The sequence below is a fragment of the Dipteris shenzhenensis genome, chromosome 1 (assembly GCF_047967505.1).
Source record: "Dipteris shenzhenensis isolate YYH24624 ecotype China chromosome 1, Dip_SZ_1.0, whole genome shotgun sequence".
NCBI classification, from domain to species: Eukaryota; Viridiplantae; Streptophyta; class Polypodiopsida; order Gleicheniales; family Dipteridaceae; genus Dipteris; species Dipteris shenzhenensis.
The window spans coordinates 63,762,688-63,786,745 of NC_141596.1; the positions used below are offsets into that span (position 1 = coordinate 63,762,688).

Consider the following 24,058-nt stretch of genomic DNA (forward strand, 5'->3'; position numbering starts at 1 on the left):
TCTCCTTCCCTCCTCTTTCAGCCCCGCTGCCCTCTCCTCTCTCAACCCCGCTCCCTCTCCTCTCTTAGCCCCGCTCCCTCTCCTCTCAGCCTCGCTGCCCTCCTCCTCAGCCGTACGGCTGTACGGCCCTCTCTCCGCCTACCCCACCTCTCCGCCCCACTCCCTAGCCCCTCCACCTACCCCTAGCCTCTCCGCCCTCTCTCCCTAGCCCTTCCGCCTCCCCCCTAGCCTCTCCGACCTCTCTCCCTAGCCCTCCCTCCCTCCCTCTCTGCCTACCCTCTCTTCTCCCCGCCCTCACTCCCTAGCCCCTCCGCCTATCCCATCCCCTACTCCCCCTTCCCTCTCCGCCCTACCCTCCAAACACCCTCTCCCTCTTCCTCCTTGCTGCCCCCTTTCTCCCCTTAGCCCTCACACTCCCCTCCCTCAGCCCCCCCCTACTCTTCCTTCTTCCTTTTCTATCCTCTTTTCTCCTCTTCCTAGCCCTTCCTAGCAGCATTTTTGGTCAGATGGAGCCTCCTGTGTTCGAGTCGGCCTTCACACCTTGATTGACCATGGCCCAACCTTCAACTAATCCTCGCTTGCTTCCATCGGCCGCAAAAACCATCACTTTCTCAAAAGACGAGTTGCAGGGAGAGCTCCACATTGCTCTTTGCTCACATCCACGGGTCCCACCCTTCTAGGTTACAGGACAGGGACTGGATGCTTGCCGCTTTACCTGGAGACCTTGCAGGGCACCTCATAGATGTTCGTCTGCTTGGGTGAGGTTTCTTCCACATTGTTTTTGAATCCTCAAAGATTGCACGTACAGTGCTTCAGGCTAGCCCATTATTACTGAGCTCCAGGAGGATTTTTTTGACCCCTTTTTCATAGGGGTTTGATCCTATCGAGGAGGACAGCAGGATGACGTCACTCTTCATCAGATTTCCAGGCCTTCCTTAGGTGTACCATTGACTTCTACATTCCATTGGAGCCGCCTTTGGAGTGGTTACTGAGATCCCCCCTCTCCCTGAGATGCCTTCTTCAACAGCAGAGGCAGTTAGGTCCGATGGGGTACCGCGTGTTAGGGTCATTGTCTCTGACCCTAACATCTCGGATGACCACATTATGCTTCAGCATCCAGATGGCTCCTTGTTCAGATAAAGAGTCGAGATTGCAGGGAGACATGATCAGTGTGGGATTTAAAGGACCCTTGGGCACTTTGCCAGAGATTGCCCAAGGAAAAAGAAAAGACCTAAAAGATCCACGGGTGCGCCTCATAGCTTCACCCGACCTGGACCTTCCTCACGACCAGCTCCTACCGCTTCATGTGCTGCTAGACCTTCGTCCGCCTTGGGCACCAAGGGAGGTTTCTTCTTCTAAACTCCCCTTGGTGATTGGACACGGGATCATAGTCCCTTCCAGAGCTCAGTGGATTATACTTTTGATTGGTGGGCATAAGGTTGGTCTCTTAAACCTTTATGCACCCAATTCTAGAGGGGATCGTGTTCTTTTTAGAAAGGAACTGCTCTCTTAGTCACATATTGCAAATGCTTGGATTATAGGGGGCGATTTCAACATGTTTTTAATGCCCTTAGACAGAAGGGGTGGTAGGAAAGGTGGCATTCACTCCCTAGAGAGAGCAGCGTGGGATGCCTTCCTTTTCCAGCACAGTGGCAGGGATGCTTGGCACGATGATGCTTTTCACACTCAGCCACATTCTCTCCTGTTTTCTTGGTCGAACAGGAGATTGTAGATGCCCTCCCATACATGCACGAATTGACAGATTTTATGTGGATGATTGGGCTCTTGACAGAGGTGGTACTATTTGCATTGCAACCGGGGTGTCTACTTCGGATCATTTTCTAGTGGTTCTGATGGTCTCAGATCCTCATGTGAGGGGCCGCTCTGCCAATGTTAGGATTCAGATTTCTTTTATGCAGAGGAGGGCCTTACAAAGATAGTGTTGAGAACCTGGGTATCTCATTTGCAGGATGGGCAGCTTTCTCCTTCAAACTTAGCCGAAGCCCTCTCCAATATTAGCGACTTTTATCTTTCAGTTGCTTGTATCAGGAGGGGTGAGATCCTCAAGCGTGAGATAGGTATCCGCCAGCAGTTGGCTGCCCTCCAGAGGGAGGAGCAGAGGAGGCCTACAGATGCTTGGATTCAGGAGCGCCTTGTTGCAGCAAGGGCTCTGCAGCAGTTACTTTTAGATCAGAGAGCAGAGTATGCCTTTCATGCCAGAGAGTCATTTTGGATTGAGACGGGAGGTAGGGTGAACAAGCAGTTCTTCTCTACTCTTGGCCCCAGACATAGTAGGAAGCGTCTCACAGCTTGTTGATTCAGGGGAGTTCTTCAGACACATCCAGATGCCGTCTTGCAGGTTGCCACCGATTTTTATGTCTCCCTTCTTACAGCAGATCCTGACATTCAAGCCACAGATGATGCTAGAGTGGTTATTTGGCGGCACTTATCTGGGTTGGTGACAGGGGATATGACTGTCTCACTTGATGCACCCTTCACCAACATAGAGTTCAGGACTGCTCTCTCTGCCCTTCACAAGGGCAAGTGTCCTGGTTCAGATGGACTTACCGTTTTGGGCTCAGATTGGGGATCACATTACCTCAGCCCTGCAAGGTGTATGGGACTCAGATGAGATGCCAGATTCACTTACGGAGGGCCTCATTCATTTGATTCCGAAAGGGGGTTGCAGGAATTTAGTGTCTCAGTGGAGACCGATTACCTTGTTGGGTACCTTGTATACAATCCTAGCTAAAGCTATCAGCCTTCATCTGCAGCCCTTTCTCCTAGACCTTATCCATGATACGCAGATGGGTTTTGTGCATGGTAGAAGCATTTTTTATAACATCATCTCATTTTGGGAGGCTTCGGATTGGGGGCCATGCATAATGGCCCAATCCGAAGCCTCCCAAAATGGAAGCAGCAATCCTCGGTGTGACCAAGCTGCTTCCCACAGTGATTGCATTTGAAAGGCTTGAATTTTAATTTGCCTTTGCCCTTAGAGTACAGCACAGTGGAGTTCGGAGTGTGTGCATACCGTCTGTCATAATCAATAAGCATAGCAACCATATCATGATAACCCATTTGTGTCACACGCAATGCTGGTATGATCTCCCGTTACTCAGAATTTTCCTCAATGCTCGAGAGGAGCACAACAACTTGATCATCTTCCCCTACAAGGGCCTTCAGACTAGCAAGCTGAGTAACAAGGGATTCCATATGATTAAAGTGAGCAAGAAGAGTTCATTTGCAACTTGAAGAATTCTTGTCTGAGGAATACCTTTGAATTGATGATTTTGTTGCCGAACAATTCTTCAAACTTAGCCCATAAGTCGTGAGTAGTGGAATCAAAATCAAAATGATTAATAACATCATCACCCAATCCCAAACCAATGAGAGAAAGAGCTTTGTCATTCAGATTCTCCCAATGTGCAATTTTCTTTTCATTTGATTGTGGCTTTTTCTCCTTGCCACGCACATCATTCCACACCCCATCTTTCATAAGACGCATCTTTGTTTGCCATGTAGGGAAATTCTTACCATTGAACTTCTCGAACAAAATGGTAGTTGATTTGGAAGACTCTATGGTTGTGGGCAGCAGCTCCAAGAGAATGTCGGGCAGAACGAGCAAATGTGGCGCTGCAATCGAGGTTGGAGCAGCTACTGTTGGTGGCAGTCCCAAGGCAACATGGCGAGGGCAGAGGCGACTGCTAGTGGCGCTTCAATCGAGGGCAGGAGCAACTGGAGTTGGCACGCATTTTGAGGCTGTACGGGCAGGCATGACTGCACGAAAAGAGTTTGTATGGAATGTACGACCTGCTGTACGGCCTGTTTGCAGCAGGCTGGAGCAGTTGGAGGCGAAGCTACCAAGACGGCTTATGGCGAGGCAAATGAAGAGACCGTTGGCAAGGCATTTTGGGTTGAAGAAGGGGTAGTTGCTGGCGAGGTAAATCAGCTCCAACCGTTGATGAGGCTTGGGTAGGAGGAGAAGAGAGCTCAAGGAAGAAGAGAAGAGGGCAGCCTTCCAAGGAGGATGAGATAGAGTAGCTTCATTGGCCTCCCTCACCTCAACCTCTTGGAAGGGAAAGGGAAAGAGAGAGTAGGGCTAGGAACATGGCTCTGATACCACATGAAAGATCATAGTGGTAGGGAGAGAAGCAAGCTAACACTAGGAATGGAAAGGAAAGATAACAAGCATAATGGAAATGAACTGGAAAGAAAATGAAAGCAATGGACAAGTACTCACATGATACCAAAAGAGCTTGATGTTGACTGATATGATAGACAATAGACAAGTACAACACTATATAGTGTGCCACTAGACTCTAGAAAGTCACAATGTCTATGGGATATCTCCCAATATGACACGTGGCATGTCTAGGACTCACTAGACTATAAAACTACACCTAGACCACCTAGAACATTCATTTTAGACTCACTTTGGCTTCATATTCTAACATTTTCGATCAGCGATGAGGACACTCCAGTCTGGGGGAATGACATAGGATTCATTTGGATTCAGAGAGTCGTCTCCGTCAGGTATCTAGGATGCCAGGTTGGGGTGGGCATCTCTCCGGCAAAGCAATTCGCTCCCGTCTTGGAGAGTATCAAGAGGAAACTCATCTTTTGAAGTTCAGCCAGACTTGACCTTGCATCCAGAGTTGTGATTGTGAACCAAGTATTATTGGCCACTGGCCTAGTTCGTTTGCTCATGTTGGCGCAGATCTAGAGATTATATTGCTCACCTCATGAGACCTATCAAGAACTACCTATGGAGTGGTTTAGATGGCACCTCAGATGTTGTAGCCCGGGTGGCTTGGGAGACCCTCATTCTCCCCACAGGAGAAGGAGGTCTCAATATTATTGACCCGAACTTGCAGTGTATGGCCTTGCTCTTTGCAAGTTCGTAGTACGTGTCTGTTTACGGCAGAGTCATTGGACACTCTCCCTCCAGATCAGCCATTAGGGACTGGCTCCAGTCCACTCTCATGCTAGAGGATGGCCATATTGAGGAGGTGGCCCTTATGGGAAGGGGCATCTTCTGGCTCAACCTCTCCAATGAGAAAGCTGCGAGCAACCTGATTGCTGGTTCCCCCACGTCGGTGGATGGAAAGATCATGATAGTCCCGTGGTACCGTGGATTCAGCGCAGCGGATTTTGATGTTCGGTTCCGTATACCTCGCCATCTGGTGACGCTAGTTTTTCCAAGTCTTGCTGCTGAGCTGCGGCCGATTGTCAAGGACCTCGGCTCCCATTTTGGTTGGGTTATGCACGACACTTTCGCCGACGCGGTGACTACGGCAGGAGCCCCCCGAGTCCGTGTGGCTGTGGCGGATCCTGCGACTCTCCCTGTAGTGATTGAGATCGTGACAGCAGATGCCGGCAACATCACCCAGAGCATGGTAGTCACCGGACAGCCAGGCCAGTGCCTGAGGTGCCACGGCTTTGGGCACTTGGCGGCTGCTTGTCCATGTTTCGCCAGCTCTTCTCGGCCTCCCCCGCCCCTGCCCCCTCCGCCCCCGCCCCCCCCTCCGGACAGCCACGTCAAGAGGAGCCGAGGCAGCTGGAGTCCGGCCCAGAGTTAGTGGGCGGTTGGACTGAGGTTAGAAGGAAAAGAGGAAAGAACAAGAAGACTTCGGATAAAGGCAAGGAGGCAGAGGTTACCCATCCTGCAGCAGCACCTCAGAGACCTGACAGGCAGCCGCCCCAGGGACCTGGGAGAGCTTCTTCTTCGACGGTAGCCCGCCCTTCACAGCCTCAGATCCCCCTCTCTTCCGCTCCTCCGCCCCTTTCCGCTCAGTCCCAGCCCCTTCCCCAGTTTCCCCCCCCTTCTCCCGACCCGCAGCTTCAGCCCCCGCCTCTTCCTCCTCAATCTCCTCCTCCTCCTTTTCAGCCCCAGTTCCAGATGCATCCCCATCCCCCTCCCCCCGTCTCTCTCAACTCTCCTGCAGAGTTAGCTGCACCGATGGCTTCCCAGCCTAGGGCAGCCCCCGTTTCCCCTCCTCCACCTCCTCCGCTAGTCGTCTCCGTGGAGTCTGAGTCGCCTACCCCCCAACCTCCTCCCCCCCTCCTTCCACTGGCAGGACACCCGGAGTCTACACCACCACTGGAGCAGGCTTCCCTGTCCGCTAGCCCCTCAGTGGCAGACTCTGATGGGTCTCAGCTTCAGGAGAGAGAGCTTCCTCGAGACTTTTACAGATCTGGCCCCTGGGACTACTTGGATGTGGCCGACCTCGAGACCTTCCCGGCTTGTCTCGACATTAGTATCTTCCAACTCCGCAAAGGGGCGGATGGAAAGATTGCCGCCTTGGCCCCTAGGGATGGCCCTAGCTTTGCTTTCACGTTCCTCAACGACGGCACCGAGACCTGGACAGACGACTCAGTCTGGGAGGCTCTCAGAGAGCAGATGCACGCTCAGGTTTGGATAGGCCCGTCCGATGGGCAGCTTCTCGAGACTCAGTGGTCCGAGGGCGATGTGCGCCTGCGGTGGCGTTGCGCCGCCAAACGCTTCTGACTGATTGTGATCCTCAGGCCTCCCCTGTCATGGCCCCTCCCCCAGGATGTCAGAGCCTGGTCCCCTCAGAAACTCCGAGCCTTCTACGGGATGACTACTTCAGAGATCTCGAGCTGGCTCAAGAAAGCATTTGCTCATGGCACCAAAGGCCTCTCGCCTTTGCTGAAGGTGTTGAAGAACGGGCAGGACGACCCCGCCTCCCCCTCCAAACCTTCTCATAAGCCGCAGCGCCTCCACTCCGAAATGTCAGCTTCTTCATCGACTTCGACCACGAGCAGACAGTTGTTCGCAGCCTCCCATTCCTCACCATGAGCCTACACCTCGTATCCTGGAATGTGAACGGGTTTCACTCTTCTGGCACCCGTGGTCCCAGGAAGCTCATTTTGCGATAGGAACTTCAGCCAGCAGTGATTGGTCGTTTGGATGTACTTCTGCTCCAGGAGCACAAGCTTTCTGCGGCTCATTCTCGTAGCTGCGGGAAGGTTCTCCCTGGACGTTCCCACACTTATTGGGAGCCCTCGATCGGCGCACAAGGGAGGAGTGGAGGTGTCTGTACTTCCGTGTGCGAGCAGTTAGCCCAAGGAGTTTTCGGTCATGGCATGTTGATCCCAGGCCGGGCCCTTTGGGTAGGCCTGGATCTGGAGGGTTCCAAAATAGGAATCCTCAACATTTATGCTCCCACAGACCTCCGGTGCAGAGCCACCTTCTGGAGGACACTTACAGGGATTCTTCCAGACATGGATTCCTGGATTGTTGGAGGCGACTTCAACAATCTGGAGACCTTGGAGGACCAGCAGGGCAGAGGTCCGGAGTTTACAGGTATGGCTCAGGCAGAGCAGTCTGCTTGGGACTCTTTCATCTTCGCGACAGGAGGTAGGGACAGTTGGAGAGACCCGTCCTTCCGGCGTTGGTACGAGAGCCTGGACTTCTCGTGGGGCTTCCGCAGGGAAGGAGGCAGACTCCTGGAGAGGCTGGATAGATTTTATGTCAGTGATTGGGCCATCAGCAGAGGCGGTCAGGCGGGTATAGTTCCAGGGACGACACTTTCCGACCATGCGCCTGTGCTCCTATCATTAGACTCGGCAGCCCAGGCCCTTCCCCCCCGTTCATGCCGGATTCCCGACTCCATTTTCTCGAGGGTGGACGTGCGCAGCAGTATCTGCAGTCTATGGGACAGAGATTGGGGCGAGTGCGTGGATCTGGTTGATTCGGTGCGCAGGCTTTGCAGGAGTCCAACCAGATTTGCCAACTCGCAGCCCTACATGTTTGACAGGAGTGGTGGGACAGAAAGAGAGCTCTTCGGAGGGACCTCGCCTCCATTCAGCGACTCCAGCAGGCAGCCCCGGGCTCGGAGGAGCTTCGGATCCAGGCCCTTCGAGCCAGAGCCCTTCTTGAGGAGACCCTCCAGCGCCGGTCAGAGTTTTCCTATCACGCCTCCCTCTCCTTCTGGGCTCGGAAGGGTGACCGGATGAGCAGGGAGTTCTTCAGGACGCATGGCCAGAGAGCAGCAGTGATCAGCTCCGGAGTCTCAGGACAGCAGAGGGGCACATTGTTACGGATCCAGGTGAGGTCTTGGGGTTGGCTACCGACTTCTATAGGACTCTTTTCCAGCAGGAGCCGCTTGCCCCTCGCACTCGATGCTCCCGGGAGGAGGTGTGGAGGCACATTCCATCCCTGGTCCAGCCCAGCATGCAGGCGACGTTGTTGGCACCGTTCACTACAGACGAGATGTTGGAGGCCTTGATGGCCATCGACAGGCAGAAGTGCCCGGGCGAGGATGGGCTAATCCCGGGCATTCTTCACCTCCTTCTGGGATCAGATCCATCAGCCTCTCCTAGCAGCTCTTTAGAGGATTTTCAGCAGCGGTCATATGCCAGAGAGCCTCTCCTCGGGACTGATTTGCCTCATCCCGAAGGGAGGAGATAGACAGGAGATCTGTCAGTGGCGCCCGATCACCCTACTTACCACTGCTTACAAAATCCTTGCCAAGATGATTAGCGCCAGAGTTCGGCCTCTACTTCCAGACCTCATTCATGACACTCAGACAGGCTTTGTCCAGGATTGCAGTATCCTGGATAATGTCTTCACCTTCTCAGAGGCAGCGGAGTGGGCTCAGCGCAGTGGGTCACACCTAGCCATCCTACTTCTCGACTTTGAGAAGGCCTACGATCGAGTGGACTGGTCCTTTCTGGAGGGGACTCTGGAGCGACTAGGTTTCCCAGCAGGATGGATCCACGGTATTTCAGCGTTGTACAGGACAGCTTCTAGCAGGGTCATCATTGGCGGCAGGATGGGTGAGCGTTTTCGTCTGGAGAGATCAGTGCGTCAGGGCTGCCCCCTGGCTCCTTACCTGTTTCTCTTCTTCGCTGAGGCTATGACATACTACCTTCGGGCGAGATCTACTGGGCTCAGGGGTGTTCGCCTCCCACTCCGGGAGGACACGGAGCTCCTGGACTCGGAGTATGCGCAGCACTGTATGTCCAGGATGATGAGATGATGCTCGAGAGGGTGAGGTTGGCCCTAGAGATCTTCTGTTCGGCTGCTGGTGCGAAAATCAACTGGAACAAATCAGTTGGTTTTCTCACAGACCCGGGGCGTGCTCTCAGTGGGGGAGGTTTTTGGGTTTCAGGTGGATTCCGCGGGGACAGACAGCTAGATATCTTGGTTTTCAGGTCGGCCTGGATATCACGCCAGCTCAGCAGTTTCTCTCGGTGCTAGATTCCATCCGACGGAAGCTGGCTTTCTGGAGCACTGCTAAGCTCTCCCTTGCAGGTCGTGCCCTGGTAGTCAACCAGGTCCTCCTAGCCACGGCTTGGTATGTGGCTTCCTGTTGGTGTTTCTCGAGATCCGGCGTGGCACAGCTTAGGAGGTTGGTTCGGAACTTCCTTTGGTCCGGGGAGGATGGCCTTAGAGATACCAGAGCCAGGGTTGCTTGGCAGACAGTCATTCTTCCGCAGGCTGAGGGTGGCCTGGGGGTCATCGATCCAGAGCTTCATAGTCAGGCTCTGTTAGGCAAGCTAGTCATCCGCGGCTTGACCACGGGGGGGCAGACGTGGAAGATGCTACTTCAGCAGGGGGTCGGTTCCTGTGTCCCGCGCCGAGGTGGAGAGTGGCTTCCGTCCCTCAGGTGGATCTTCACTTCCGCCCCGCTCACTCAGCCCCGCTCCCCACTCGTTCGTAGCCTCCTCATGGTTTGGAGGCGGCTCCGCCTCAGTCTCATTCAATCCCCTCCTAGCTGTCAGGAGGAGATCGATCGCCAGCCGCTTATCTGGAATGATCAGAGGTCAGAGATGCCGAGGGCCTTCAGTTGGGGGAGAGATCACACATCAGGTGGGATGGCTGGATGCGGGGGCCAGCCCGGTCCCTTCGAGTTTGGAGGGACACGTACAGACATTTGGAGACGGCTGATCTCGCAGACGCAGCTGGAGGTGCCCGTGGAGCCCACGCGAGACGTACGGAGATCGACGGCGCGATCCCAGCTGATTGGTTGGTTCCACCTGAGCTTCAGATCCTCATGCCTGGTGATGACCGTTGGCTGGGACAGTTCACCCCTCGTGGCATCCCACTGGTGGTCGCAGGTCGGTTGGACGACTCCTCTGTTTCCTTCTTCGCGGTTATGGGGGATGGACGTCTCAGGAGAGAGGATGCGCTCATCGACCCCTTACTCCCATGGCAGAGGGTTCGGGTCGTAGGCCTCATGGGGAAGGTCTGGCGGACCGATCCTAGCATAGAGCTAGATCAGCTGCAGCTTTGGCGACTCTGGCTCTGGGAGGGGCGGGCCTTGTCAGAGCTTGATTGGGACCCAGGAGAGTGGAGATGGCCAGAGATTGTGACAGGTCAGGGGCCGACCTCTTTCTTTGCCTACAGCACGACATTGGGCAGGCGAGTTCTTGGGAGGATGCAGAGCCGCCCCCCCACCCAGCGGCCCAGCTGGTATGCACATGGTATTTCCAGGTTCTTCGTGCCCAGGAAGTGTGGAGGTGGACTTTCGGGATTCTTACTCGCGCAGCACCGGAGCTAGGATTGATCACTTGGGGCGCGTTCTGTTGGTGCAGTACCGCACCTGGTTTTTGTTGGGGTAAAGGCACAATGCCACCCCTTTATTAAAGTTAAGACATCTATGACTGTCTTAAGACAGTCATAGGATAAAACCTAATCCTAATAAAACTAATGAGTTTGTGGTATGGCTCATCACTTCACACCCGCACATTTGGAGTCCTCTCTTTTTCTCACGCTCTCCCTCTTGCTCTTCTTTCCCCTTCAGATCCTTCAACTGGTATCAGAGCCTACCTCTCCTACTCTCCCTACTCCACTCCCTACCCCCTCAACGAACTCCTCAACCTTGCATCTGCAGCAGGGCCAGGCGGCGCTGAACAGCGCCAGCAGCTGCTAGCTGCTACAGCTGCGAGCAGGCAGGGCGGCAGCGCATCGAGCAGGCAGGGCGGCGGCGCATCGCGCAGGGCAGGGCAGCGCAGCAACGCGCCACTTCGCAGGGGGCAGCGCATCGCGCAGGCGCAGGCGCAGGCTCCTTTCGCGCGCCGTACATCTGTACGGCCGTACATCCGTACGGCCGGCCCTGTGCCGTACAGTACAGACTACCGTACTGTACGCTGACAGGCCCTTCAACTGAGCAGGGAGCTGCTTCCGATTTTTGCAGCAGGGAGGTACATTTTTTTTCGGGATCTGTGTCAGAGGATACTTTTCTCCTTGGATCTGGCTTTTGCACAGGTACAGCAAGTACGAAAGTACAACAGGTACATTTTTTGTTTGGGGAAGAAAGAGAGGAGAAAGAGCACTCTGCTCTTCATTCCTCTTGATTCAGGATCATCTTTCAGTTCACAGAACTATGTTTTCTTGAAAGTACAGCAAGTACCTTCATTTACCTCGTGCTTGAGGAAAAGAGAACCACAGTGTGTGGTTGATTGCACAGTTATTTTGTTCTGGGAAGGTAATGCCTTGATTTTGCAAGAGGACATATGCTTCTACTGGGTTTGAATCTCAGTTTACAGGTGAGCAGATCATAGGGCTTTTGCCCGGCAGGTGATGCTTTGTATGCCTTGAGGCAGTGTGGTGCCAGAGAGCACACATTTGTCTTGATTTCCGCAGTGTCGAGGTGACATTTTCTTGCAGGTCACATTTCTTGTGCAAAACTCAGAGAACCTCAGTTGAGCCACGCTTGGCCAGGGCGCATCGAGTTTACTCGGTCCCTAACTGTCCATCGTTGACAGTGCTCAAAAGGTTCCTCATTGAGTGTTTGTACGTTGGGATCTGTGTATGTCATTTTTACACAGGACAGTATATGCATTACACTGTTGGTTGATTTTGTCAGAGAGACTTTCATATTGCATACTACCTCAGTGTTGAGGTGTTTTTCACTTGGTTCAGGTGTCAGATCAAGGGGCTTTTGCCCAGATTTTGTTTGATAGCACTTGGGTCACCGACAGAGATCTTCAGATGCATTTTATCCCCTTGGCAGAAGGGTGATTGCTTGGGATTTATCCCATTTTCTGTTGCAGGTTTTGTGACAGGCTGAAGTGTCATTTTTTTTTGGGTGTTTGCCAAGTGGTTTATGCATATTAACTCAGTGCAATACCTCATCTGAGGTGGGAGAAGTGATCAGTACAGCCAGTACAGCAGTGTTTACAGCAGTGTTTGTGCCTTGTCAGCTGATTATGCACTGTTAAGCACTTGTTGAGCAGCTGCAGCATTCTGAAATTACTGTTTATGCCTCTTTGAGCACGGTACAGTGTGTCAGAAGGTACAGTATTTGCAGGATCATTTACTGTTTTGCTGCAGATTTTCCTGACAGTAAAAACAGCACTATTGTGAGTGCCCCTGGCTCTTAATAGAGCAGGTTTTTTCTGAGAAATCAGAATTTTTTATTTAGTCTTTTTTACTTCCAGTGAGTCAGATACTTTCCTTATCTGATATGGCATCAGGGGGAAGTGATTCTTCAATTCTGAACATAAAGAAACTGGAAGGAGCACACAATTATGCATTATGGGCAGAACAGTGCTTGAATGTACTTCTATTAAAGAAGATTTCTAAGCCCATAAGGGTGAAGGGTGTCAAGCCATCTGACATGGCAGCTGATGACTGGGAAGAGCTTGATTTGTCCGCAAGGGCAGCTATCATGCTCACTATTTCTGACACTCTTGTGTTCAATGTTCAGGCTGAAAAGACCTCTTATGGTCTATGGCAAAGGCTAGAAGAATTGTATGCCCAAAAGAGCTCAGCCAGTAAGGTTTATTGGTTGAAGAAGCTGGTTGATCTTCGCATGAAGGAAGGTACAGCTATGACCTCACACTTGAGTGAGTTCAATGCCATCTTTACACAGCTGATTGCACAGGGATTGAATCTTGATGAGGAGTTCAAGGCTACTTTCTTGCTGTGTACCCTCCCTGAGAGTTGGGACACTTTCAAGACCACCCTGTCAAATTCGAATGTCACTCTTATTTATGCTGATGTAGAGAGCTCTCTTCTTATGGAGGAAATGAGCAGGAAGAATAATGCGAGCAGCAAGTCTTCAAATGCCTTGCAGGTACAGGATAGAGGCAGGACTCAGCAGAAGGGGAGATCTGCTAGTAAGTCCAAATCCCACAGTCAGTCCCGTGGCAAAAAGGATATTGAATGCTTTTATTGTGGCAAGAAGGGACATGTGAAGTCTAAGTGCTTCAAGTTCATACGGGATCAGAAAGCCAAGAAGGCTGAAACAAAGGATGCAGGCAATGGAAGCAAAGGCAAAGGCAAGGCCAAGGCAGATGACTTGGATGCAGTGAATGTTGCAGCAGAGGACAGTGACAGTGACATACATCATGTTTTATGCTCTTCTGCTGTAATAGCACATGCTTTGGTTATTGATGGCCATGACATGCACACCTGGCTCTTGGATTCAGGTGCTTCTTTTCATGTTACTCCTCATAGGGAGTGGTTTACTTCCTACACAGGTACTCATGGAGTTGTTCATCTTGGGAACAACTATGCATGTCAGATTGCAGGGATTGGCAGTATACAGATAGTATTTCCTGATGGACGCATATTCATGCTTGATGGTGTCCGCCATGTGCCGCAAATCAAGAAAAATCTGATTAGCACTGGCTTATTGGATGACAGTGGTTACCACACCACATTTGGGGATTCCAAATGGGTGATTACTGATGGCCAGGCTGTAGTGGCTAAGGGTTTTAAGAGTGATACCTTGTACCCTCTTTATGTTTCCAGTGTGGGTAATCATGTTGTTGCCATAACCGAGCTGCCAAAGGTTTCATTGTGGCATAGCCGGTTAGGACACATGTCTGTTAAAGGAATGCAAGAACTGTCACGTTTGGGTTATCTGCCGTCTCTTTCTTTTTCAGATTTGCCTACTTGTGATCATTGCATATTTGGCAAGCATTCTGTGACTCCTCATAAGAGGAGAACTCCCCAGAATAGAACACCACTTGATCTAGTGCACACTGATTTGTGTGAGATGCCACAGTTATCACTAGGGGGTGCAAAATATTTTATTACTTTCATTGATGATGCCACACGCAAAGTGTGGGTCTATTTCTTGAAGCATAAGGGCGATGCCTTAGATGCTTTCAAGAAGTTTGTCGCTCAGGTTGAGAATCGGACAGGTCGCAGGCTGAAATGCCTCAGATCCGATAATGGGGGTGAGTATGTGTCACATGCTTTTGTGCAGTTTTGCCAAGCTAAGGGCATCAAACAGGAACTCACAGCTCCTCATAATGCATCTCAAAATGGTGCAAGTGAGCGGATGAATCGAACTATTCAAGAGAAGGTTCGATGTATGTTGTCTTATGCTGCATTACCCCATGGCTTTTGGGCAGAAGCCGTGCAAACAGCAGTTCACATTATTAACAGGTCGCCAAACAAGGCTTTGGAGTTGAAAGTGCCAAAGGAGGTGTGGTCTGGCAAGCCACCTTCATATAAGCACTTACGTGTATTTGGCTGCGAGTGCTTTGCTCATGTACGCAAAGAACTACGCACCAAACTGAATCCAAAGTCTATCAGATGCATCTTTATGGGTTATGGTGACGAAGGTGAAATGGGGTACAGGTTATGGGATCCCGTTAAACGGAAGATTATGCGCAGCAATGATGTCATCTTTAAAGAGGATAGTGTACACAAAGAACCCGTGCAACCTGTGGAATACAGGAGGGTTATTTATGATGATGTTGGACAGCAAAGAATGCCCATTTATATGCAGCAGCAGGCTGCTGCAGATAACCCTGTTCAAGAGGGTATACAGGCTGAAAATCAGCCAGATAATTTTGCCAATGATGCACCACTAGATATGCCAGCAGATGGGGCTGTAGAACAGCCAGATATGGTGGTACAGCCACCCGTCATGCATAAAGAACAGGCTGGACAGCAGCCTAATCCGGAACATTTTGTTAGGAGGAGCTCCCGTGTACAACGGCCTCCTGCCAGGTTTGTTCCAGGAGCCAATAATGTGGCCGATTTTATCATGCTGACAGATTGTGGTGAGCCTTCCAGCTTCAAGGAAGCTATGGGAAGAACAGAGAAAATCTATATGAGTCAACCAGAGGGATATGCTGTTAAAGGGAAAGAGCAGCTTGTGTGTAAGCTCAAGAGGAGCTTGTATGGACTCAAGCAGGCGCCAAGAGAATGGTACAAGAAGTTTGATGCCTTCATGCAGTCCCAAGGGTATCATAGGTGTGAGACCGATCATTGCTTGTACACCAAACGGGCATTGCTTGTACACCAAACGGGCAAAGGATGGCAGTTTGATGCTACTCATTCTATATGTGGATGACATGCTTATTGCCAATCTCAGCATGAGATTAGTGCTTTGAAGAAACAACTGCATAAGTCTTTTGACATGAAAGACTTGGGTGATGCAAATCATATTCTTGGCATGCGGATTACTCGTGACAGGTCCAAGGGACTTTTGTTTCTGTCACAAAAAGAGTACATTGACAAAGTACTGCAGCGCTTTAAAATGGAGGGGGGGAAGTCTATTAGTACCTCGTTGCCTCCACATTTAAAACTCAGCAGTAAAGACAGCCCCAGATCAGATGATGATAAGGCTGAAATGGCCAAAATTCCGTATGCATCTGCAATTGGATCTTTGATGTATGCCATGGTTGCCACTCGTCCGGATATTGCTTTTGCGGTGGGAGTCATCAGCAGGTATATGGCAAATCCAGGCAAGAGGCACTGGGAAGCAGTGAAAGGTGTCTTGAGGTATCTCAAGGGTACCAAAGACTTGTGCATATGCTATGGTAGGCAGGATGCATTGGTGCATGGTTTTACAGATTCAGACTATGCAGGGAATGCAGATAACCGGAAGTCTACTACCGGTTATATTTTCACATTTGCAGGAGGTGCTATATCATGGGTGTCTCGGTTGCACCAGACTTCGCAGGGCCTTCGGTGGCGCTACTCACCACCTCTCTGGCTGTTCATTCACACTCGCCTTATCCATCCGTGAGAGAGAGCTTTACTTTTTTATTACCTTTTTGGGCTGCGTCCGATTTGTGAACGCAGCCCGTCAGCTACAATGCTGACCTCTTGTATCTTGTTCTCGAAGTAATATAATTAGCACTGTTTTTTCGGCAAAATATTCTTTTGGAGGTTGCATTTCAGCCTATCAGAATTGCAAGTTTCATGGAGTGGGGCAGGGACTCATAGTGGTATCTTGACCCTGATCCTATTCTCCTTGCGCTGGGGTCTTGGAGACTCTGGCTGTATGGTGGTTCCCCTATTATTGCATTGGGACCCAGGGGAGGGCGAATGGATTGATAAGGCTGGAGGCCCTCTAGAGCACCCCATTGGGATAGTTTTCAGATTTCCACAGTTGTGCGGAAAAACTTCTAGCGTAGGCTTTAAAAATCACTCACGAATAGAAAGATCACTCTTTTCTTTAGGCTTTCTATTCATTGAGGGATTGCAGTGAACCTATGGAGATTCAGGTTCGGTGCTGACCCTACTTGTCCTCGTTGTCACATTGCAATTGAGTCAGTACAGCATTGCCTTTGGGAGTGCAGATAGGCGAGGATGATCTAGAAAGATGTTGCTAGGATTTTCAGCATCTTTCATATAGTACCTTTCTATATGACCTGGGGTTCAGTGGCTTGGTTATCTCTTACTGGCCCTCTGGTGTTTTTTGAAGGACATGATCCAAATCCAGCTCTCATTGTACGGCGACACTCAGTGGAGTCTTGTTCCCTCCGGGATGTTCCCTTCACTCCTTTCAGAGCTGCTCATGCCTCAATAGACACGTCTTGGGAGATTTTGGCTAGCATTGCAGCTTGGCATATTCGGAGAGCCAGGTGTACAGAAGCGATTGAGGATATCCAGGTTCACCCTTTCCACGCTATGGCCAGTATTTGGACCGACACAGTACACACTCTGATGGCCATATGGGTGAGCATGCACGGATCCTCCAGAGCAGCCACTGCCAGGAGAGTTACTTTTTTCATAGTTTGGAGAGGATCTCCTTTCTTCTCTGAGTCTCCCTCAGGGTTGAGATGGCATTTTCAGCCTCCGCCTTGGTTTTTTATTAGCTCATTTTGAGCTGTTTTAATTCCTCATGCATTGCATGATGCACTCCCACATTTGAGCTTGCTCTCGCGGTTTTCATTCATACTTAATGAAGTAATTTTCTTGCAAAAAAAAGAAAGAAATCCCTTGATCTATCAACATTGTCCTTCCTAGTGTAAAGCAATATTACAGGCTTGTACTCTGCCTAGACATCTTTTGAGGTGGATATGCCACTTGGTTTTAGATCCTTCTTAACATCCTCAAACCATAATCCAAGATGTGAAGCCTCAACCATACATGTTTTACTTTGCAAGGCTGAACTTGTTGGCTGAACATTCTTCACCTCAAAGTATATCTTTTTTCTCTTCATTGACTACATTCATAAATTGCTTTCCGTCCACAACTTTATAGCATCCTCAACAAATGGTACTCTTTGAGAGATTGTATCAAGCATCACACTTTGGAGCATTTTGTATATATGTTGCAAAAAATTCATGGGAGGTGAATTATTGGATGAGAAGACTTTTCTTGGATTTGGCCAACGATAATCCACACTTTGAGTAGCCACTATGAAATAGGGATTCCTAGCCACTTGTATTCCTCAGAGTGTGGGATCGCAAGGTCTTTTTTTTTGTGTGGAGCACAGCATGCCTTGTCACTATTCAACTTTTCGGTCTTTAAGACATTTCTCAAGATCGGAACTAACCACTTCTGCTTTTGTGACTTTGTAAGAAAATTGGGGTTTTTAGAGCTCTCCCATTCCTTTTGCATTATGAATACGTAATACAATTTTAGAATTTTCTTAAAGAAACTATTAGATTACTTTTGAATTACCTTTGAATGAAAAGACAAGGTGAGTAACACCATTCAAAGGCATAACCCTTCTCCGTTCTTCAAGTTTTTCCGTAGAGCCAACGTCCAACTACAAATCAACAACCCATTAAAAAAATACAAGTAAATACAAGGAGTTAAAGGAATTTAACCAAATCAAACAAATGTCTAGAAACAACTCAGAGAGAGGTTTCAAAGTGTGATTTTAAGAGTTTCAGCTTCACAACAATCCAAAATTGTATTGGCAGCTCTCAAAAACATTTTTTCCCTCCTAAATGTGGCATGGTACTGAACAAGTGAAAGGTAGTGGGCCTGGGCATAGAGGACATGTCCAGCAGTTCCTGCATCAAAACATCATATAGAGAGCATGCATAAGTGTGCCATACATCTGGATCACAGTGACGGGAATAGGTGGCTTCCCCTTGATAGTCTCCTCCTAGAAATGATCTGATAATCTTGTCCATCCTGTGTGTGAGAAAGGCCCACCTCTTATGGCATGTCAGTCGTCAGAAGATCCGTTGTGCCTTAGATGTCGTCAAATGGCGGAGGGCTCGCTCCCTATGAGATGGGCTCTCGCTTCTCTGCACTCATCGTCAAACCAAGGGTTTTGAGGCATCTTCCAATCTTGGGCCCGTGTTGATCGGGTCATGGGAAACGATCTGGTGGCAGCATCTTGTACCACTAAGGCAAGGGGGTCCGAGGTGAGGGCGAGGTCTATATCATCTCCGAGTAGGGCCGGAAGCTCTTTGGCTAAGTGACTCGCATATATTGGGTCAAGGGCACGATCAAAGTGGATCTGGTTACGGGAAGGCGTGAGAGAAGCTCTCCCCGCTTGGTTTCAGAGGGGTAGAGAGGAGAACTGATGCTAGATATCTATATTGCTACTTTTCTCTAAGGGTAAGCGACTGATTCCCATCACTAATCTAAGCATCTAGCACATGTACCCAGGTCCACCACATCCATCTTATTCACAGAATGTGTGAGAGTTGCACTGTGCCGGCTCCACAACTGGAAAGCTCTGGACCATGAGGGGCTATAGACCGAGTACAGGACCATGAGAGGCTATAGACTGAGTACTTTACTACTTTGTACATGGGCAGGAGGTTTCAGCTTTGATCCTAGCACAGATGTTCAATCATGCAGTATGTCACAGCTTCCCACCTACTTGGAGTACCATAACCATTGTGCCGATACACAAAGCAGGGGATGCCATGGACACGAGAAATTACCGCACACTCATGATTGGCCACACATTGGCAAAGATCTATGGATTGATATTAGAAAGAAAGAAAGAAAAAGGCCTCGCGGGCCTATGGAACAAAGTGACACCAAAGAGAAAAACTCATACAAGCCACAAGGGGCTGAGGCAAAGGGCGCGCTAAGACCCTTTGCTGAGTACTGTGCTGAAATAAAAAGAGCTCATTGGCTCAAACAAAAACAAGTACAAAAATAAATAAATATATCATATCATATCATGTGCTATCTGCTATCGGGAGCAGCAGGCTCAGAAATGGCACTGGACTGGAAACTCAAAAACCGAAACTAGGCACTGTGGTGGCTCGTCTATGAGCGGTGAAAATGTCTCGAATTTGAGTCTGTCTGGCTGTCTCATACTGTAGCATCGGAGGGGGGCGTGGTCTCCTTGATCTTTGAACCGCTGAGCTATGTTCAGAGTGACCCCTCGTCTCGGGCAGTCCCCTCTGAGGAAAGCTGTGATAGGGCAAACCTCAATCGAGTGTGCTCTGGGCGGTCTCTGTGTCGTGGGTGGCCTCTACAGTCCTCTCTCGGTAATCCAGGCTGCCCGCATAGCAGCTAGCTCCTCCTCCACAACCCCACTGTGTCCTGGAGTTGACTCGAATGCATAAAAATCTGTGATGTGCCACTGTCTGTGGTTAGCCTCTGCAACCTCCTGTGGTGTGATTGCCTCCTGCTGCTCTCTGATCTGTCGTAGCAAGATCTCCCTGTGTCGACGCATCTCAAGTAGGTAGAGCCCAATGCAGACCTGGTCATGGAAATGGATCAAGCGTGATAGTGGGCCGAAGCCACTCCTGTCCTGATAGAGGCAATGGTATCGTCCCCGGATCTCGTAGTAGGCTGGGCAAGTGCAAAGAAAGTGTTCCTCTGTCTCAACCACTCCCAATGTGCATAGCGTGCACGTCCACTGCTCTCTAGGTATACGTGCCACTCTCCCTGTCTCAATCCTCAGCTGATGGGATGAGACCCGCATCTGCCCAATGGCGATCCTCAGAGAGAGAGATCACTTCTACATAGCGGCAGATGAAGAGCGGGCTTTGGGATAGGCTGTTTTCTTGAGGCAGCATTCCACTCTTGACCACATCTTCACCCAAGGGCCGTCATTGAGGAGGCGAGATCAAGATCCAAGAAAGTCTATGCTTGCTTTGTAGACTTTCGGAAGGCCTTTGACGCAGTCCTACCAATTTTATGATTAGGAGACTCCAGGAGATGCAGATCCCAAGAGACATGATTTGGGGGGCAATGAGCCTTTATGAGTTAGTCAAAGATAGAGTGTGTGCCCTTGGAGGCCTGCCAGATTGCATTGAGGGCACGATCGAAGTGAAGAAGGATGCCCCCTCTCACTGACACTCTTTGGGCTTCATATTCAAAAGATCATGACTTTCATTGAGCGCCCGGGAGGGCATGGATCCTTGCTTGCTGATTTGATGATATAGGTACTGTTGTACACAGATGACATAGTCCTCATATCCTATTCAACGATAGGCCTATAGAGACACCTAGAGGCCCTAGAGGTGTTTTGCAAGGAGAGAGACTTGGCAATCAACCTTGGCAAGACCAAGGTTATGATCTTCAACACCTCATGGGTAGTACTTCATCGACATAGTTTCACTTACTGAGGAGAGCCAATTGAGATCATGATGTCATACACCTGTCTAGGAGCAGTCTCACAGGGCTAGTTTTCACAATGACACATGCAGCCCAGGCACGGATCACACAAGGCTTTGAATGGATTAGAGCAACAGTGCTTTTGGGCACATTTCCAGGACCCCCCGAAGAAGGGATGTCTATTTGATACACTAATGAGGCTGACAGACATATATGCAGCACCCTTCTGGTGGGAGGGGGGTGACCCATCGGCGACCGAGTAGCAAGGATTTGAGTAGCTATAGGTAATTCTGGGATTTTGGATGATTCAAAGTAAGCCCTTGGTTTCTGAATAGATCGTACAAGTAGACGTTGTTATGACACCATTTCAGATTGATGGCATCCTCCATATCTTCACAAGGTTTGGCCCTGCCTAGCTGAAGACTACTGAGGGTGGCATTAGAGTCATCTATATGACTAGCCAAGAGAGGGTATGCATTCTTATCCAAATGGTTGGCTAGTTAGGTTGTTCAGAGACTGCCTTCCCCCCTTCCAGTATAGCTTGGATGCCTCGTCCCTCCAGATTTCACGAGATGAGATCATACAGTTGGATCTTCTCTAGTGGGACTTGGGGGGGACCACGAGTTTCCCACCAAGAACCAGTTCTACCACAATCATTTCTTGAGATGTCAAAGGACGGGGTGATTATCACACGTCAATATCTGGAGGATAGACGGGTCTCACACGCGCTAAGAATTGCCATCGAACAGATATGGGTCTCATCTCACCAGCTGAGGATTGAGGCAGGGAGAGTCATAGGCACGCCTACGGAGTAGAGGATATGCAAGCTATGCACTTGGGCAGAGGTAGAGGCGGAGGAGCACTTGCCCAACATACTATGAGATCTAAGGATGATATCACTCTCTCTTCGAAAAGGAACATGGTTTTGGGCCACTCTCCCGACGACTAATCCACTTTCATGACCTTGTTGGCCTCTATTTGATGAAGATTTGGCAATAGAAAGAGATGTTATTGCAGCAAATCAGGCAATAGGAGGTGACAGTGCCACAGGAGTCTAGCCGTGCGCAGCGACATGTCACAGACTTTTATGCTTTTGAGTCCCGCCCTAGGACAAAGTGGAGTAGAGCAGGAGATAGCCAACATGAGGACAGCATGGACAACAGGAAGAGATGGCATGGAGTGGTGGAGCCAAGGACACAGAGACCACACATGATGTAGAGATTGACCAGAGCATGCACGCTGGAGGTCCAGCCCATCCTAGCTCTTCTCAAAGGGAACTATCCAAGCCGAGGTGTCACTCTTGATATGGCCGACTAGATATAGAGACCACGCCCCCCGCCATAGCCCCCGTCCGGCAAGAGATGGCCCGACAGACAGACATATGAGACATTTTTGCAGCCCACAGAAGAGCCGCCATGGCACCTAGTCGTGTGTTTGAGTACTAGTTGTTTTTTAGTACAATCTTTGAGTACTATTTTCCAGATTTTGAGTTTTCATAGCATGGAGCTCAGCAAGGGCCTTAGCGAGCCCTTTGCTTCAGCCCACAATGGCTTGTATTAGTTACCCTTGAATTTTGTATCTCATAGATCCACGAAGCCTCTAATCACAGGTTATATATCTTTCTTTCTTTCTTGTTCTCTTCTCTTTTCCGTCTACTCTCTTGAGTGAGGATTTCAGTCCTTGAGTGCATTTGGAGTGTTTGGAAAGAGCTCTATAGATCATTTTGCTATGTGTGAGCTTTGAGAGATTTAGACCTCTACTCTTCGACACGATTCCCTGTCTGTGCCAATGCTCCACTGCAGGCTGATGTGTGATCAATCCTCCCCATTTGGATCCTCTTGCCTAATCTCACTAAATAGTGGAAAAAAGGAATATTTGGGGCATCTTGAATGAAAGGGTCTCTCTCAAACCACTTTCTTGAGTCCCATCGAAGCTTCTGCAATGGTCTAAACCTCCAAGCTACCTTCTTTGCTGTGCATGGATCTAGATCAATGTACCACCTCCTATGATGCCGAGCTACAATCTTGACTCTCTAAGGCATACATGCCCCAAAGTCCTCCTTTTTTACCTCATGTCTCTGCATCTTGCCATCACCCCACACCGTAAATGTGAAAGAGGATGAGGTGAAAGCAAGATCCCATGTCTCATAAAATACCCCCAAGCCATGAATGAGCATGTGCAATCTTTGGCTCCTAAAGTGCTCTCCAATCCTTAGAGACTGCACTCTCAAGTTTTCATTCATGATCATCAAACAAGTTTTCATTTAGGATCATCAAATAGATTTCTGAGTACACTACAAAAGGTTGGAATGATGTGCCACTGAAATATTTTGACTTTAAAGAAATGATGGCTAGGACCACACTTGCTACATGGTATTAATAATACTCCAAGGGTTGGCTGTGATGATGATCTAGGTCGGATTAGGTGCAGCAACATAGGCCAGATCATGGCAACGATGTGGAAGGGGACATGGCAACGATGCCCCCTCTCACCGACACTCTTTGGGCTCTATATTGATGAGATCACGACTTTGACCATCGTAAATAGTTCTAAACCATTTTACATCAAGAATGAAAATACTAAATCATATGAAATCAATTTCATAGAGCAGGGATCCTTGCTTGCTGATTTGATGATAGAGATACTGCTACACACAGATGACATAGTCCTCATCTCCTGTCAGCGATAGGCCTATAGAGAAACCTAGAGGCCCTAGAGGTGTTTTGCAGGGAGAGAGACTTAACAATAAACCTTGGCAAGACCAAGGTTATGATCATCGACACCTCACGGGCAATACTTCATCGACATAGCTTCACTTATTGAGGAGAGCTGGTCGAGATCGCAGTCTTCACAAGGCCAATTTTCACAATGACTCATGCAGCCTAGGCACGGCTCACACAAGGCTCTGGCTCGATTAGAGAAACAGTGCTTTTAGGCACACTTCCAAGACCCCGGGATGGCTATTTGATACACTAGTGAGGTTGACAACCATTTATGCAACACCCTTCTGAGGGGGTGACCTATCGGCAACCGAGTAGCACAAATTTGAGTAGCTACAGGTGATTATGGGATTTAGGATGATTCGGAGTAAGCCCTCAGTTCCTCAACAGATCGTACAAGCAGAGTTTGTTATGACACCACTCCAGATTGATGCCATCTTCCATATCTTCACAGGGTTTGGGCCCTGCCTAGCTGAAGACTACTGAGGGTGGCATTAGAGTCATCTAGACAACTAGCCGAGAGAGGGGTTTGCACGGCTTGGTACACGCACATATCCAAACTGGTTGGCTACTTAGATTGTTCAAACGGACTACCTTCCCCCCTTTCAGTACAGCTTGGATGCCT

The 24,058-nt window shown here is 49.6% G+C and overlaps 1 protein-coding gene across 1 annotated transcript in view; it reads right to left on the bottom strand.

The window, feature by feature from the left end:
- The window catches only part of LOC147906191 (dynein regulatory complex subunit 3-like), a 117,325-nt gene that overhangs the window by 85,650 nt on the left and 7,617 nt on the right, over window positions 1–24,058 (bottom strand). The window contains exon 3 of the mRNA XM_087383484.1: window positions 17,855–17,942. Within this exon, the coding sequence (XP_087239610.1) occupies window positions 17,855–17,942 (88 nt within the window). The remainder of the gene's footprint in view (window positions 1–17,854; window positions 17,943–24,058) is intronic.